The sequence below is a fragment of the Mucor mucedo genome, assembly GCF_025094135.1.
Source record: "Mucor mucedo strain NRRL 3635 chromosome Unknown EV154scaffold_3, whole genome shotgun sequence".
Classification (NCBI taxonomy): Eukaryota; Fungi; Mucoromycota; class Mucoromycetes; order Mucorales; family Mucoraceae; genus Mucor; species Mucor mucedo.
Window position 1 is genome coordinate 294,360 of NW_026252287.1, and position 15,271 is coordinate 309,630.

The following is a 15,271-nucleotide window of genomic DNA, read 5'->3' on the forward strand; positions in this document are numbered from 1 at the left end:
CTTTCTTCATTTTTTTTTTTAGTTAGTACTTTATAAATGGCAAGAGCATTTGAATTACTTGTTAGAGAAGTTCAAGAACAACTTCATGCTGTGTTTTTAAAAAAGTCAGATCAAAATCCTGGAAGACATGTCATGGCAGAAGCAGCCAACATTCCTTGGTAATTAAACGACAGATAATACGATTCGAAGGAGACTTAATTCAGAACTAGGTCTTGGGTTGCAGTGACTACAACAAAGATTCTTTCAGAACATCCAACTGGTTTAACAAAAGTGATTTTAGTCTCTATGCTTGAATTGGCTGTAAGTTATGGACGGAAGGAGGTTGCTCTGAAGAGGACTAATTTTTCTTCTTATGATATGCAGTGGGAAAAGGCCTACATGAAGCGATTGAAAGGATTCGATAAAAGTACAGAGAGAGAAAACAAGATGATAAAGGCAATATATTGCACAAGCGACTGACAGTACATATTCAGATTTTAGTTCAATTCAGGCAGTTTATGACAGCAGTCTTTCAGAAACATTCTTATTGGAAGTTGTGGTCAAAAGATGGGAGAATATTCAAAATTCTGATATTTATATCCTTTTTTTTATGTATGCATTAACCATTTTCTCTCCCCTTTATCTATTTACTCCTTGACATTTCATACACCAAGTAACTTTAGTAGACGAAACATCCACACGAGAACTCGATTTATATATGCACCCCAAGTATAGCAAATGGATAAAGTACATGAATCACGAATTCTTAATGACTCGAAAGATCAGAATGCTATGTCCTCCCAAAACAAATGCACCCATCATCAACAGATACAACGACCAAAAATTGGACCGCATACATAGAATAGCATTGATTCCACCTACTGAGAATCTGGTCTTCATGTTGGATCGTTTTGATAAGGCATTTGTCCAGAGAGAGTTTAAGCACAAAGTCCGTGATATCACACCCAGACAGACTGACATTCATTTATGGCTCAAGATCATTCATGTCGAAATCATTTCTCACATTACAACCTCAGCAAATCTGGATGCCGAAGAAAAGGCCAAAATGAGTCGTACGGATATTTATTTGATGGATATGAGTAGTGACAATCAAACGGTCATTTTATGCTTGTATAACGATCAGACTTCTCTGACGCCTATCTTTAAGCGCAATGACTATATTGGCATGTACAATCCATCTATATCCTCCACGACCAGACACAGTAGAACTTCTATTTGAGTGTTCCAATGAAAGTGTGATATTTCTGATGCCTGAAAAGGAAGCACAGGAAGCACAACTGGCAAAAATTAATCTTACTAGTATGATTGAAGACGACGGATTTTCGTGTTCAGATTTTTCCAAAAAAGATATCCTAGAACGTGATGAAGAGGTAGGCCGATAAAAAATAAAAACTTGTTCTGCATTATTTCGATTTTAATTTATAAATATATTAGGGATTTATGAACTGTGAAAATTACACTTCAAGAATATATGTCAAGGATCTGGATTACTGTATGCTGAATGTAACTTTATTAGGGAAAGTCGTCGGATTAGCAAATAGTGTAACTATTTTTTTTTTTTTTTTTTTTTTGAAAGACACATTTTACTGATTATGAAACAGAATCCGTTTATTGATCCCAGTAATGCAGATCGAAGAATGAATAGATACGCTTTGAGAATTGCAGATTCGACAGGTACGTTTTGGAGAGCCTTACACGTGAAGTCTATTAATAATTCGCGACCGGTAGGTACCATGGATGTCACTCTTTGGGAGGACTCTGGCCGTGATTCACGTCGACTAAAAATCGGAATGTACATTCTACTAGAGAATCTAGTGACTTCGGACAGACACGATACCAATGGTACTCGTGTCTGGTACGTAAATGGAAGCATTATACTAGGGACAAATTTGTATAATAGTAAGTAGTAATATTGGTGAAACTATAGACACACCATTTAATTTGCAATTCCAGTTTCATTACTTAATAGTTTATTAACAAGTAATTCATTGCGAAGTATTGTACCTTTATGGCATGCCAAAGAAACAAAAGAGGATCATTTTCAGATAGAATGTACCATTATTGGCTGGGAACTCTATATAGAGTCATCCATGGATCAATTTGTTCTCAGCAGTAATCAGACCACCAGCAGTAGTAACCAAGTCGATTTTATGGAGCTATCTATTGGCGATCGTATCACAGCTCTTTCCCGTAAATATAAAAATATATATGGATAACAGACCAATGAAGAGATAGGTTACTCAACCGAGTCGTTTTTAGACATTGGCTGCTTGAATCCACACAAAAACAGAAATCAAATCGAATGCGAATTTTGCGGATGCCAAATTGATAATGATGTTGTACACGTATTTAGACCCAAACCAGGTGTGGCAGAAACTACATCCGAACGTGGCTGGGAAGGGTGGGTTGAATGGATATTGGATGACGGGACGAGCACATGCAAGGCCTTTGGAGGGGAAGAAGTAAGTTTTTTGCAAAGAAAAATATAAAAATAGAAATTACAGGAGAAGCAATTGTTACTATACTTACGTGATTTATGATTTTTTATAGACTTTGCTGAATGTTACTGCCTACCATTTTAAACTCATGTCGCACAGATCCCAAATAAATCTTTTGGACAGTGTTGTTGGTCTTCCAATTTTATGCTCACTTACAGTAAGTAGCATTGTGTGACATTAATTCGACTGAGAATTAAACAGCACAGATAATCTTTTTTTGTTACTTTGTAACATGGCCATTCTAATGTCTTTTTTTTTTCACGTTAGGGAACGAGTACATCAACTTACAGATTGGATCAAATGACCCTTTTAGAACCTACACAGCAGGAGTGCAGGGACATGTTAGAAATAATGGACAAGAAATGAACAATTAGAAGACTGGGAATAATTCTTTTTCAGTTACCATACAACGTGTTCTCAATGTATCACAAAACAACCTCTTGATATATAAATCTTTAATTTTTTTCACAGTCTTTTCTTTTTTTTTTCTTCTTCTTTTTCATATCCCACACACACCAAATCTCACCCCCTCCCAACACTATCCTTAAAAATGAAGTTCACCATTCTTTCTGCCGCTGGTATCCTTGCCGCCATCTCTCAAGCTTCTGCTGTCACCGTATGTGCAATTGCATCTTTTCTCAATAAAACACACGTTATCAATCAACTAAACATACATTTTCTTCTTTTTCCTTGGCAATAGATTGTCACTCCTTGGGCTAGCTCTCCTGACTGGGTAAGATCAATCTCATATATCAGATCTATCAAACGCAATTGACTCAATTTTATATTACAAATGATAGGTTTCTGGTGGTCATGGTAACATCACTTGGACTACTACTGCTGCCGATGCCGGTCTCAAGTGTGATATCTACATGTTGAACGGTAACGTCCAAAACTCCAAGTAAGTATCCATGAATAAATAAAATCGAAATCAAAACAACTCAACATTTTAATAAATAGCATTGTCGCTCAAGTCACTGACCCTGCTACACCTGTTGATTGTTCCGCTGGAAAGTTCGATGTAGGACAAAATTAATTTTGAAATGAAATATACATCAGATATTGATCTTTTTTGATTGTAGATCTATCCTTTGGGTGACTTCGCTACTGGTCAATACTCTATCCGTATTGGTCAAGCTGCTACCAGCACTTGGGTCTACTCTGCCCTTTTCAACTTCAAGGGTAACGGTACCTCCTCCCCTATTTGTAAGTACCTCCACCAAAAAAAAAAAAAATCGTATGAGATGTTGGAAATTAGATGTTAAGTAATTTATTCTATATAGCCGTTGTTGCCTCTCCCTCTGCCGTTGCTAATGGTACTGCTGCTGCCGTCCCTGCTGTTTCTGGTGTTGCTGCCTCTGCCAGTGGTAAGGCCCCTACTGCCACTGCTGCCGTCTCTGGTGGTGCCAAGAACAGCACTTCTTCCTCTGCTGCTGCCTCTGCCTCTGCCTCCACTGTCTCCGGTGCCGAGTCTTCCATGAACATGAACTCTGCTGCCATTGCTTTGGGTGCCATTGCTGCCATTGCCCTTGCTCTCTAATTCCCTCTCACCACTCCATCCTCCTTATTTTCTTTAAGACCTATTAAGAATCTATTGATTGTACGATTATAATATTATTAGTTTTATTTAATAAAAAAAACAACAACAACAAGAAAAAAGATACCTCGGTATACTATGTAAAAGATACAAACCACTAAAAAGCAAATGTCTCATTAAATGTTCAATTGATGTAATATGCGTACCTGAAAACAATGAAAGTATATATACACCCAAACGGGCATAGATTTGTTTTTATATAAAAATGGATAAATTATGTATAACATTCTATACGAAACATCAGTGCATTCAAGCTATTTCCATTTGGATCCAATGAGTGCATGTGCATACACTTACAACCACAGTTTGACACGTTATTTATAAATTATGCTGTGTAATACATCCTGTCTCTATTTTTCTTTTTCTTTTTTGTTTCATCTAGCCCCTTGTTGAGAGGCAAATGATTTTCCGACGTGATATACATTTTCTAATTGCGGTTTGTGCGACGATGCTATAAAACAAACAACAAAAACCTTGCTTGATCGGAAAAAAAGGGGGTAGAGAGAGAGAGAGGCAGAACAACTTCAAGGAGCAGAAAAAAGAAAATTATAGAGAGTAGCAATGCAATAAGGAGCTATTATATAATCACCATCTCTCTATATATAAATATACCCAAAGCATTCATAGTGAAATCCTGATTTCTGGACAAATTTTCGCCGCCAAAAAAATTTCGTTTGCATACTAGCTTTTTATTGGATAAGCCAACAAATAGAGGAAAAAAGGGGTGCAAAACAATAGTCCCTCCCTTGTCTGAACGACATCTAATACAAGTCCCTTTATCGCTAAGAATATTGTGGGATCATTGATGAGCAAGAAATAGAGAAGATCCTTTTTTCTCTCTCTTTACAGAGTAGTTTTAATTTATTTACTACAAGTAGATCATTGATTCTTTATTTATCATGTCTTTTTTGTTTATTTTCTCCTTGGAATAAAAACTATCCTAACCCTTTATTAGTCTATATATTCGCCTCTTTTTCTTTTTCTTATTTTTCTCTTTTTTTAACTCAATTCTCCTTTCTTTAATTTTTTTTCCCCTTGTCACTTAAAAAACTTGTATCATAAAATGACACTATCCTTTCATAGAAAAGGAAACAATGTAGAAAAAACCGAACCCAAACCAGAAAAGCAATCCAACACAACCGCGAGCGGAAACCAAGACAGCTATCTGAACGGCATTGGATCATATGAATTTATAAAATCGTTAGGAAGTGGAAAATTCAGTAAAGTCATGCTTGCGTATCACTTGGAAACTCATCAGCAAGTAGCCATCAAGGTTAGAGCAAGAATAATTATAAAAAAAAAAATTTAATTTATTATTTCATTATGCTAAAAGAAGAAAAAAAAAAACTTTACTAGATCATAGATAAACAGGCACACGACTATAGAGTGATGTCCAGATTAGTTCGAGAAATATCCATCATGGAGATACTGCAACACGAATATATCGTTAAATTGTATGAAACATTTGAGAGTTGCGATTCACTCTTTTTAGTAATGGAATATGTGCCTGGTTGGAACCTGGATGAATATTTACAAAAAAAGAGTCAAGGTGCATTGGATGAAGACGAAGCTCGTCATTTGTTTAGACAATTGGTTACTGCTGTCGACTTCTGTCATCGTAAATGGGTCGTTCATCGTGATTTAAAGGTAAATTATCGTTTTTTTTTTTTGTTATTATTTTACCCTTGTTTAACTCGTTTCAAACAAATAACAGACGCCAAACATATTGATTACACCGGATGGACAGGTGAAATTAGCTGATTTCGGGCTGGGTAACAGATATGGATTACAACGTTTAAGAACCATCTGTGGTAAACTTATAAATAAAAAGATACATTGCATCCATTCCTGGTACTCAATTATTTCTTGTTTTAAAAATAGGCTCTATGCTTTACTATAGCCCTGAAATTATCACAGGCCAAAAATATTACGGCCCTGAAGTCGATTGTTGGTGTCTTGGTATCACCTTGTTTCGCATGACGGCTGGCTTTGAACCTTTTTCGCATGCACACAGTAAGTAGTCAAAAAGAATAAAATTAGAAAATAGTCCTTTATTCTTTTTCTTATCTTCTATTCTTAAATAGCTGTAGGAGAGCTTAAAAAGGATGTATGCAAATGCAACTTTCCCATGCCTAGTACATTAAGTTCAGGATTGCAAGCCACCATTCGAAAATGCTTACAAGTGGATCGCCGAAAAAGAATGACACTTCGCCAGGTACTAAAAGATGATCCCTGGCTAACAGATAATGGCAGATTACATTGCCCCGTATCCATAGCGCCAAAGACAGTATTTGAAGAGACCATGGTGATGCAAGAAGGTGATAGAGAGGATAGAGATAATAAGACCAGAAAGCAATTTATGAAGGATTTAGAACGAGATGCACAAACCGCAAATAAGGTTCGACGCACCGTGATTTATCATCCACTCAACACATCCACGTATTACACCACAAAAGCCGGATCATCGCAATCTATGGCCGCTGCCGGAGCACAGGTGCAAAACGTGGAATTATTACGATCCGAACTACTTCAATCCATTCGGTCCCGTGCTAGAAAATTGGGTATGAAATCTGCTGAGCGCTGGGACACCTTAAAATCACCGGGTTTAAAATCCCTCTTATTCTCTTCATTTCATCATAAAAAGAAGGATTCCCTATTTGCCACTTCTTCACAAACAAGTAATTCAACGTCATCATCGAGATCCTTATCTGAAATGGTGCAGCGTATCACCAAGGACCAAGTGTATCATTTTCAACTAACAAATCATCATCAATACACACATTCATCACGACCTCCATCGCTGTCTTCTTCTACCTCCACTTCTTCCTTGTCCAGCAGCATTGATGCTAGAGACAGTGCTGTAGCTGCTATTGAAGATGAGATATTGAGCATAGAAAAGAAAAGCAGCCGAGAAGTAATGGCTTTACTGAAACAAACATGTCAGCTGATGGGTATCACATATGTCCAGGACTCTCCCGTCTCACTTCATTGTGTATTGACTCTGAGAAGTACACCCAAAACGACAGCTAGAACATCCTCATCTGCTACACTACTATCACCTTCCACATCCAATTCACCCGCTCCACCCCCGATTTCTGCACACACACGTAAACAAAGCCAAACCAGTAGTATGGGCACCATGATGGGGGGTGATGAATCATCCAGCAACCGCAAGCGATTATCCTTACCTCTGATATCGCATTTAACATCCTCCATGACGACATCATTTTTTGGTCGCAGTAAACCTCGTCATTCGATGGATGAAACGTCTACTGTAAACAAGAGCGTGTCTCCAGATCAGACCAGAAGAAAGCAAAAAGAAGGCACAGCCATGTTTACGATACAGCTTGAAAGCCACAAAAAAAAGGTGGATCGTGTAAGCCTTCGTTTTTCAAAGCAGCAAGGTTCAACCACTGTCTTTAAAATGGCAGGTGGTTGGGTAGCTGGTGTGGTAGCATTGGATGGGAAAATTGGCCGTTAAAAAGGATCAAAAATTGTAAAAACAACACATTATGTTTATATGTTATTAGAATAAAAATATGGCTTCGAGAGCATATATTTCATTTATACCAGTACTAAAAGGGTTTTAACTATCACCGACTCATGTCACGTGAAAGGCCAAATAAGCTATTGGCGGTTTGAAGTAGCGCTTAGTAAACACTCGGCTAAATATGACAGGTGTCATACACGTTATTTAGTAATACACACTTCTCTTTACATACAGACAGCCATTTGAGCAATGAAATAATTGAGCCAGTAGTTTTTTTTTTATTGTATTTACTAATTTTCTGCTTTTTTTAAAAAACTTATATTACTTTTACACTTTTTTTTTTCATATCGTGGCATTAAGACATTCCAAGTCATGTGTTATAAGCAAAAATAGGTGGTGGACATAGCTTATTAAAATACTTAGGCTTGCATGATAGCTTTAGGTGGAACGATCAATTCATTGACAGAAGTTTCCTCTTCAACAGTAATATACTTGACAAGGTCGGCTGGACATGTTTGTTGACTTATAAAAAGATGGTTAATCCATGTGGAATGTATGTTTGTAACTCTCTCTCTTTTTTTTTCACTTACGCTGTCTTGAGGATATTTAATTTTTGTCTTACAGTAAAACCATTACAAACCATGGCAGCTCTAACAAAGCGAGGCATTAAGGTAGAGTGGAAAGAATGGAGTGGCTTTGCAGTGTGCATCTTTAAGTAATCTACATTTGTCTTGAGGTATAAGTAAAACAATTCACATGATCTTCACAATGAGATAACTTACCGGTAGCGAGTTTGTAGCATTCGTACATAATATCTCTTTGACAAGTGCTTACGGCTCTGGTTTGCAACCAAGGCATTTGCATAACGATGGACATGATATACTCAAAAGACCGTTCAGGGCACTTTCGATTGTAGAACACCTACAAGCATAATGATTTTTTTTCAGTGCTCATGAGAGAAAAAAAATTACTCTTTCTACTCTCGACTTAACATACCTTATAGTTTCTACTAATTTGTAAAATACTTTGTAAGTCCCTTTGACCAATAAAGAAGTCTGAAGATCCACTGGAGGCAGCAGTATCTTTATCTTCAATCATTTTAACATCTTGGTTTTTATCTGCAATCATCTTGAGACCTTGTTGTTTATCTGGAAAAGGAATTGCCACACCATTTCGGAAGGATCCTGTCCAAGTAGAGAAAAGTCTTTGGCGAAGCTCATCATAACTGCTAATTGTGAATTTAAGACGTCGGCCTTGTAAAGGATATCTTGAAAGCGTGTTCATAGACTCTTGATTAATATTAACATCAGCTTTGGGCTTGACTTCGATGAAAGCTATGCCATAAGTCTTGCCAGTTTGTCTATCCATGATGACCTAATTCCGTGTTGTCAGTTTTATACAAAAAACCTAGTTTTGGATGACAATGAATGTCACACATACGTGAACATTGTGGGGTAACTCCGTGATAGGAGGTACAGAGAAATAGCTGGACTTTTCAATAAACTTGTTCAATTCTTCGGATGAAGTGCACCAAGGTACCTAGGTATATCTGTTAGTAAAAGCTTGTTATGTAAAGTAGTTCTTTGTAATCTTACGTTCAAAACCTTGATAACCATGTAAGAAGGAAGAGCGGGAGTAGGACTGAATAAACGATTATCACCTTGTGTGAGAACAGCAGATTCAGAGATATACTTTCTGCTGGTGCGACCTGCAGCATCTGGATTGAATAAAACAATATCGGCTGTGACATCAAGTGAAGTGGACTTTGTTGACTTGTCATCGGTTACTGGTTCTTCCGATGATTCGCTTGTCAGGGCTACTACTTGAGACCAGCTGAGTGCACGTTCAGAAGGAGTGGGGTTTTGAGGTTGACTTTGAATAACACAATTGAATGATTGGGTTGTTGTTATTTTTTGTGGGCTGGCACAGCTTAACCGTCTGTTAAGCAGCTGCGGATTTTGCAGGTTCGAACGATTATCATTTACGCTAATTTTTTGTAAAGGCGATGATGAGAATGCATGATTTGAGGTGTTGCCAAATAAAGAATAGCCAAAGTTTTCGCCTTTGTACTTTGAGTTCTCAAGATCATTTTTATCCTGTTCATAATCACCAAGAGGAACTGTAAGTGAATTGAAAGGGTCGAATGCTTCAAAAGACATTGGGAGAGTGGTGGGCAAATCGTTCATTCTGAAAGGATTTCTTCCGTAGTTTGTTACTTTTCAAAAAAGGTCAGACATTTTTTTTTTTAATCTTAAAAAAAAAAAATGTTGTTACCTTGGTGGTCACCATAACAAGGTGCAGAAGGAAAACTTGGTACCGATTGTACGTTTGGAATATTAGACCAGATGGATTGGATGCTATCAGAGAGACCCATAATACGATCTTATCAAGACCAGATAAGAATCATAAATAATGACAAGTATGAAAAAAAAAATGTGTCTTATTTACCATTGTTGTTTGTACGAACTTCTGGAATAGTTCCATTACCTCGGACTCTCCAGGAAGTAACTTTATCTGCCCTTGATTCAACTGGATTTCTGATACGACTGTTATGACAATCTAATTTTGATAGAACATGTTAATCTTTCAAATGCTCTTTGGTTTCCTGTATCAACTTGCCCCTTTTGTTCATTTTTAAAAAGTGTTTGAAAGGAAAGGAAAGAGAGAAAAAAAAAGGAAGTACCGAAAGAAGAAAAAAAAAGAATCCATTCACATAAATAAACGTCACATATGTTAACAAGAATACTCACCTGTGGGTGTCAAAAAGAGTAAAGAAAACAGCCCAAAGTAATACCTCATGCCATAAAAAATAGCATCAGTAACATTTGTCTTGTATTTCAAAGCAGATGAATTTGTTAATATAAACAATAACAAGTTGCTGCTCAACGCTGTCATTTTAGTCTATGAAAGTGCAACACACTTGATTAACATTCATATCTGAATGTAGGGTGTAAGTGATGGGTTTTCTTGTAAAGAAAGAAGGAAAGAAGACGTATACTTTATCAGACTGATATATGTGAATATGTATGGAAACTGGAGGTAAAAACCGCAAAAGGTAATATGAGGTGACACAAAATTGACAGCAGTAACATGCTCTGACTTAAAAAGTACCACCGACAAGTACTGACAAAGTAGATATTTCATGGTTGAATCATAAATGGTTTTTTCTATCAACTACGAAACTTGATGCAACTCCTTCTTATCTCTGTCAATGTATGTATCCTTGTTCTTTAATTTATAGCTGCTGGTTGTAACAGAAATGGGCCTAATCTTGTAATAATTGAATCAAACCAGGCACAGAAGCTATATTGAGTCCAGGGATTAAATGTCACAGTATGACATTACATATTTAAAGATTATACGGTTATAACATGTGCGCACAGTGATCCTTTTTTTTTATTACAAGTATTAAAGCGTAATCATAATTTATTACACAAATTATATTTCTGTGCATAGCGGACAAGTATTCCGGGAAGATATAAAATACGTATGATGATAGGGAAAGATAACAATCATTTCGTAAATAATCAACAAGTAGAATACCATCACCAAATATCTACAAACACCAAAACTCACTTAAAAGCGGTTAAATTTAATAACTTTCTACCCTCGCAGCAATTACTAGTAGATCTTATATCAACTTATCTACCCAACATAAATACAATCGCATGCTTACCAACCGATTCTTGGGATTCTGATGGATTCTGGGTGAGCAGAAGTAATATTGATCTCACTGATTTTAAAAACCTAGATAACTTTTACTGTATGGTGGAGAACCTCTGTCATTCCTTTAAACATTATTTCTTGCACTTGCAATATACAGACGGGGATGAATCTTACTACTACCAAAATACAGAATGTCGCAAATCATTGGAGCTGATGTATAGCGGGTTTTTTGGTCTTTGCTTTTACAAAGGGGAGATGGCACGGACTGTTAAAATCGAATGTAAAAAGGATGTAAAAGTTATAATTGACTCTTATGATGGAGGTGTACTTGCAGAAATTGACAATGGTCATCGTCTTGAACAAGTCCGCACTGATTCTCATAATACCTATAATATCGTGCGCAATTGCCTTTGAATTTTTCAAGAAACAAAATGAATAAAATATTGGTGAATCACGATCAATTCCAGGAACTGAATAAAACACAGCAATGTCTAACAGATCCATTCAAAGCAGTTCATAAAAATGACGAAAAACTGAATAATTTGAGAAAGTGAGTGAAAGATGTTTTGAATCCAGTGTGATCCATCGTAAATACATAAAATGAGGGGACAAGCCATATTGATACTTATATGAGATAATTTCTGTAAATGCTATCCGATGGAAGTCCGTGCGAGAAAATGACAGAAATATTAAAAATGTGAACTTTGGTTTTCGGGCTTAGCATTTAAAATATACTTTTTGTTTTGACTTGGACCAATTTTGACTATTTGCCTTTAATCAATGACATTAGAATTCTCAGAGAACATTGTATTAGTAGACACCAAGGAGCAATATAAAGTAGAGGTAAGAATTATTAGAAAGGCCACGTAATTTTTCTGCTTGGTAACTTGATACCTTGCAGAGTTTGGTAGAGGTAGGCTTAATTTGTTGTAATACCTTCTTTTTGCCACAATTCCGGATGTTCTTTTTGCTACAACTAGGTTCAGATACGGGGTACCCTCTCGCTGCTGCTCTTAATTACATATGTCTTCCTCGTAAATTGCTATGCCTACTAACGAAATATAATCCCGGTGCTTTTGAAACGAAATTTAATATCTACTCCCTTTAATAAGTAAATGGCAACGGGCGGAAATTACAATGTGGCTGATGCTTGCACAAAAAAGCCAAAATGTGCGATTACCAAAAAAGGAAGGCCAGTGTGACTGTCAAAGTGCTATTTCAAAAAAGCAATTGTTTAAAGGACTCCGTTTTCTAGACTCTTTTTAATCCTTTTTTTTCCCCTTTATTTCTTTTCACTAAAAAAAATCAAGAAAACAAAAATGAGTTCTTCAAGAGACGATATCCCAATGAACCGTAAAGACATGGACGAAAGTGAGGAGCCATTTTTACCTATACCTGTCCAAAGCCGAGGTGAAAAGCAACATCCTTTACCTCTTATTGCAGCAGTTGTCAGTTTCTATTTCATTATCTCACTGTCTGTTGTGTTTTTGAACAAGATTATCTTGAGTGGTGCTTCTGATTTCCCCTTTGCACTTTTCGTCACTTGGTATCAACTCGTTGTTGCCTTAGGTCTCTTATTAGTTTGGGCTTCACTTGGTAAAAGGTAAGAATTGAAAAAAAAAAAGCGAGATGAAGGAACGAAAGCTAAGAGTCATGTTAGCTATAAAATGTTCAGCATCATTCCACCTTATGAATTCAACATTGCCATTGCAAAGAAGGTTGCTCCTTTAACTTTTGTCTATGTTGGTATGTTGGTATTGAACAACTTGTGTTTAAAGTATGTCGAGGTTACGTTTTATCAAGTAAGTGGGTTTATTACGAGAAGAAAAAGAAGGAAGGGAAACACTAAGACTTTTTTTGTTAGGTTGCTAGATCCTTGTCCATTAATTTCACCATCCTTTTCACCTTTGTTATCCTTGGTAAGAAGACATCTCCTGCAGCTCTGGTAGCTTGTGGTATTGTATTTATGGGTTTCCTTATCGGTTCTTACGGCGAACTTAACTTTTCTTGGGCTGGTGTTGTTTATGGTGTCGGTTCCAGCGCCTTTGTCGCTTTATATGGTATCTACGTCCAAAAAACTTTGGGTGCTGTAGATAATAATCAATGGTAATGATCGAGATACACATTAATATTACACTGTATACATTGCCCTAACTCAAAAACTTTTTTTTTTTTAAACAGGAAATTACTTCATTATAACACCACACTTGCCATTATCTTCCTCTCTCCCCTTCTTTTATTATCTGGTGAACTTTCTGAAATCATTGAAACCTCTGAAGTTATCTATACATCATACTTTTGGATCTTAATGGTAAGCAGCGATAAAAAATCAAAAAAAAAAAGTTTTAATTGGATATTAATTAAAAATATTTAGACCATCACTGGTGTTACTGGTTTCGGTATTAATATTGCCATGTTCTTGCAGGTCAAGTACACTTCTGCTTTGACAAACACTATCAGTGGAACCGCAAAGGTACTTATCGATGTATATATATATTATTTATTTATGTTACTAAAAATCTATTTTAGTCTTGTGTTCAAACTGTTTTAGCCGCAATGATTTTCAAAAACGATATCTCAGCCTTGGTAAGTGTTTCCGACGATCTTTTTTTTTTTTTTTTTTTTTTTTTGGCACTAAATAATTCTTTTTTTAGAATGGACTTGGTATTCTGTTAGCTTTGGTCGGATCAGGTTATTACGGTTGGGTTCGTTACCAAGAGAGAATCTCTAAATAATTTAGTACAACTATTACACAATCAAATAAAAACGAAAAAAAAAAAGCATGTTCTATAGATTCATAACATGCTTTTTTTTTTTTATTCCCAGTTGAAAAATAATTATATTACCTCCTTTTTGTGTGTAACCGACTCCCACTGTGTTTAGACTTCATTGTAAAAAAAAAATAATAATAATTACATCACACTATCTCTTCATCATCTTTTCATTGAAAGATGTATTTCACCAAAGGGCTTCCCCTTATTACTATATCTTTGTTTATTGCTATTTATATATTCACATCAGCCCAGATTCCTAGACACAAGTGTTACATTTCACCTATTTCTGTCTTTTTTACCCAAAAAAGGAATTATATATTTATGCACGTCGAAATGATCTCAGCACACAGTTGATCCATTTTAAGCCATACAGAAAGGAGCACTTACACCTTCAAAGTATGTAGATGTAGAGACACTTTCAAGCTGAAGTTTGACCGTACCTATCAATATGTCATCAGTGACGTAAGTACATGTAATACAATTTACTAGCGTATGTCCTGAAAATATATATATATATATATATATATAATAATAGACTTCTCTCCCAAACGGATGATGAGCTCATCATTCTCGGAATCCGGCAATAACAATGAAAGTGTCATGTAATTAGAGTTTTGGTCTTACCGTACTAGCGTTGCCATTTGAGCTTGGCAAAAATACGCCATTGACGTTTTTTATTTAAACATCCGCAACTCTTGATTTGCACAGTTATGATAACTACTGGATTTCATAAGTTATCGTAGAAAGCTTTGTTTGTATCTTGGAGATGTGTACCCAATGTACATGTTCTAGAGTGAGCACCTCCCTTTCTGTTACTCTATCATACTGTAACGGTTATTACTTTACCCATTAATATATGTCCCCTTTTCAATATATCATCATTTGCAAAAATGCTAATTATTTATAGATTTTTAATTCTTGAAGCTGTACGAATCTAATAAAGAAGAGAGTCTCTTGCAATGCAAATACGTGCTATGAACAAACAAACAAAAAAGGGGAGGACCCATCAGCGATTACGTGCATGATTTGGGCAAAAATCTCGGTATTAAAACAACCCCTTAGGTAAACAAAGAAATTCATACAAAGAATCAGCTTGGAGTTATGTAAATTGGTATAATTATAACCATGCATAAAACCTTGTCAACGCAGAATATAGGCTTTCTGATAAACACATCATTATTCTTGATATTGATTAAACATACATGTACATTTCATTCTAGTATATACCTCTTGTCATTCTGGCAAG

General features: G+C 36.1%; 5 protein-coding genes across 5 annotated transcripts; 4 read left to right on the forward strand and 1 right to left on the reverse strand.

Moving 5' to 3' along the window:
• The first annotated feature begins 13 nt into the window (after positions 1 to 13).
• On the forward strand, positions 14 to 3,059 carry EV154DRAFT_490978 (uncharacterized protein). Its single transcript, XM_051599483.1, has 13 exons — positions 14 to 158; positions 210 to 300; positions 364 to 406; positions 474 to 591; positions 715 to 1,167; positions 1,235 to 1,370; positions 1,435 to 1,542; positions 1,602 to 1,674; positions 1,729 to 1,899; positions 1,954 to 2,190; positions 2,260 to 2,462; positions 2,551 to 2,655; positions 2,766 to 3,059. Exons 1-13 carry the CDS (start codon positions 37 to 39, stop codon positions 2,862 to 2,864), a joined length of 1,959 nt encoding a protein of 652 aa, XP_051463256.1. The 5' UTR covers positions 14 to 36; the 3' UTR covers positions 2,865 to 3,059.
• Positions 2,912 to 4,199, forward strand: EV154DRAFT_490984 (uncharacterized protein). Its single transcript, XM_051599484.1, has 6 exons — positions 2,912 to 3,114; positions 3,199 to 3,231; positions 3,299 to 3,399; positions 3,459 to 3,519; positions 3,581 to 3,704; positions 3,782 to 4,199. The coding sequence occupies exons 1-6, from the start codon at positions 3,049 to 3,051 to the stop codon at positions 4,036 to 4,038; spliced, it is 642 nt and encodes a 213-aa protein (XP_051463257.1). The 5' UTR covers positions 2,912 to 3,048; the 3' UTR covers positions 4,039 to 4,199.
• Positions 4,200 to 4,978: 779 nt separating this feature from the next.
• Positions 4,979 to 7,668, forward strand: EV154DRAFT_490985 (kinase-like domain-containing protein). The gene is made up of 5 exons (XM_051599485.1): positions 4,979 to 5,368; positions 5,452 to 5,742; positions 5,810 to 5,906; positions 5,977 to 6,108; positions 6,180 to 7,668. The coding sequence occupies exons 1-5, from the start codon at positions 5,159 to 5,161 to the stop codon at positions 7,574 to 7,576; spliced, it is 2,127 nt and encodes a 708-aa protein (XP_051463258.1). The 5' UTR covers positions 4,979 to 5,158; the 3' UTR covers positions 7,577 to 7,668.
• A 241-nt stretch (positions 7,669 to 7,909) lies between these two features.
• EV154DRAFT_490987 (uncharacterized protein) lies at positions 7,910 to 10,144 on the reverse strand. Its single transcript, XM_051599486.1, has 8 exons — positions 10,034 to 10,144; positions 9,860 to 9,967; positions 9,181 to 9,800; positions 9,026 to 9,124; positions 8,582 to 8,959; positions 8,368 to 8,506; positions 8,176 to 8,305; positions 7,910 to 8,107 (listed from the first exon to the last, which is right to left on the reverse strand). Exons 2-8 carry the CDS (start codon positions 9,957 to 9,959, stop codon positions 8,005 to 8,007), a joined length of 1,569 nt encoding a protein of 522 aa, XP_051463259.1. The 5' UTR covers positions 9,960 to 9,967; positions 10,034 to 10,144; the 3' UTR covers positions 7,910 to 8,004.
• A 2,387-nt stretch (positions 10,145 to 12,531) lies between these two features.
• EV154DRAFT_490989 (triose-phosphate transporter family-domain-containing protein) lies at positions 12,532 to 14,085 on the forward strand. The gene is made up of 7 exons (XM_051599487.1): positions 12,532 to 12,854; positions 12,912 to 13,053; positions 13,116 to 13,357; positions 13,433 to 13,562; positions 13,626 to 13,724; positions 13,781 to 13,837; positions 13,906 to 14,085. The coding sequence occupies exons 1-7, from the start codon at positions 12,571 to 12,573 to the stop codon at positions 13,984 to 13,986; spliced, it is 1,035 nt and encodes a 344-aa protein (XP_051463260.1). The 5' UTR covers positions 12,532 to 12,570; the 3' UTR covers positions 13,987 to 14,085.
• The last annotated feature ends 1,186 nt before the right edge of the window (positions 14,086 to 15,271 follow it).

Bases quoted from the DNA above. Each gene is read 5' to 3' on its own strand.
- EV154DRAFT_490978 (XM_051599483.1), top strand. From the start codon at position 37: ATGGCAAGAGCATTTGAATTACTTGTTAGAGAAGTTCAAGAACAACTT. The intron at 159-209 runs GTAATTAAACGA...ATTCAGAACTAG, and splicing joins GAAGCAGCCAACATTCCTTG to GTCTTGGGTTGCAGTGACTA. The intron at 2,191-2,259 runs GTAAATATAAAA...AGTCGTTTTTAG, and splicing joins TCGTATCACAGCTCTTTCCC to ACATTGGCTGCTTGAATCCA.
- EV154DRAFT_490984 (XM_051599484.1), top strand. From the start codon at position 3,049: ATGAAGTTCACCATTCTTTCTGCCGCTGGTATCCTTGCCGCCATCTCT. The intron at 3,400-3,458 runs GTAAGTATCCAT...TTTAATAAATAG, and splicing joins GGTAACGTCCAAAACTCCAA to CATTGTCGCTCAAGTCACTG. The intron at 3,520-3,580 runs GTAGGACAAAAT...TTTTGATTGTAG, and splicing joins GTTCCGCTGGAAAGTTCGAT to ATCTATCCTTTGGGTGACTT.
- EV154DRAFT_490985 (XM_051599485.1), top strand. From the start codon at position 5,159: ATGACACTATCCTTTCATAGAAAAGGAAACAATGTAGAAAAAACCGAA. The intron at 5,743-5,809 runs GTAAATTATCGT...AACAAATAACAG, and splicing joins TCGTTCATCGTGATTTAAAG to ACGCCAAACATATTGATTAC. The intron at 5,907-5,976 runs GTAAACTTATAA...TTTTAAAAATAG, and splicing joins ACGTTTAAGAACCATCTGTG to GCTCTATGCTTTACTATAGC.
- EV154DRAFT_490987 (XM_051599486.1), bottom strand. From the start codon at position 9,959: ATGGGTCTCTCTGATAGCATCCAATCCATCTGGTCTAATATTCCAAAC. The intron at 9,125-9,180 runs GTAAGATTACAA...AGATATACCTAG, and splicing joins TGGTTATCAAGGTTTTGAAC to GTACCTTGGTGCACTTCATC. The intron at 8,960-9,025 runs GTATGTGTGACA...ACACGGAATTAG, and splicing joins AGTTACCCCACAATGTTCAC to GTCATCATGGATAGACAAAC.
- EV154DRAFT_490989 (XM_051599487.1), top strand. From the start codon at position 12,571: ATGAGTTCTTCAAGAGACGATATCCCAATGAACCGTAAAGACATGGAC. The intron at 13,358-13,432 runs GTAATGATCGAG...TTTTTTAAACAG, and splicing joins GCTGTAGATAATAATCAATG to GAAATTACTTCATTATAACA. The intron at 13,563-13,625 runs GTAAGCAGCGAT...AAAAATATTTAG, and splicing joins CATACTTTTGGATCTTAATG to ACCATCACTGGTGTTACTGG.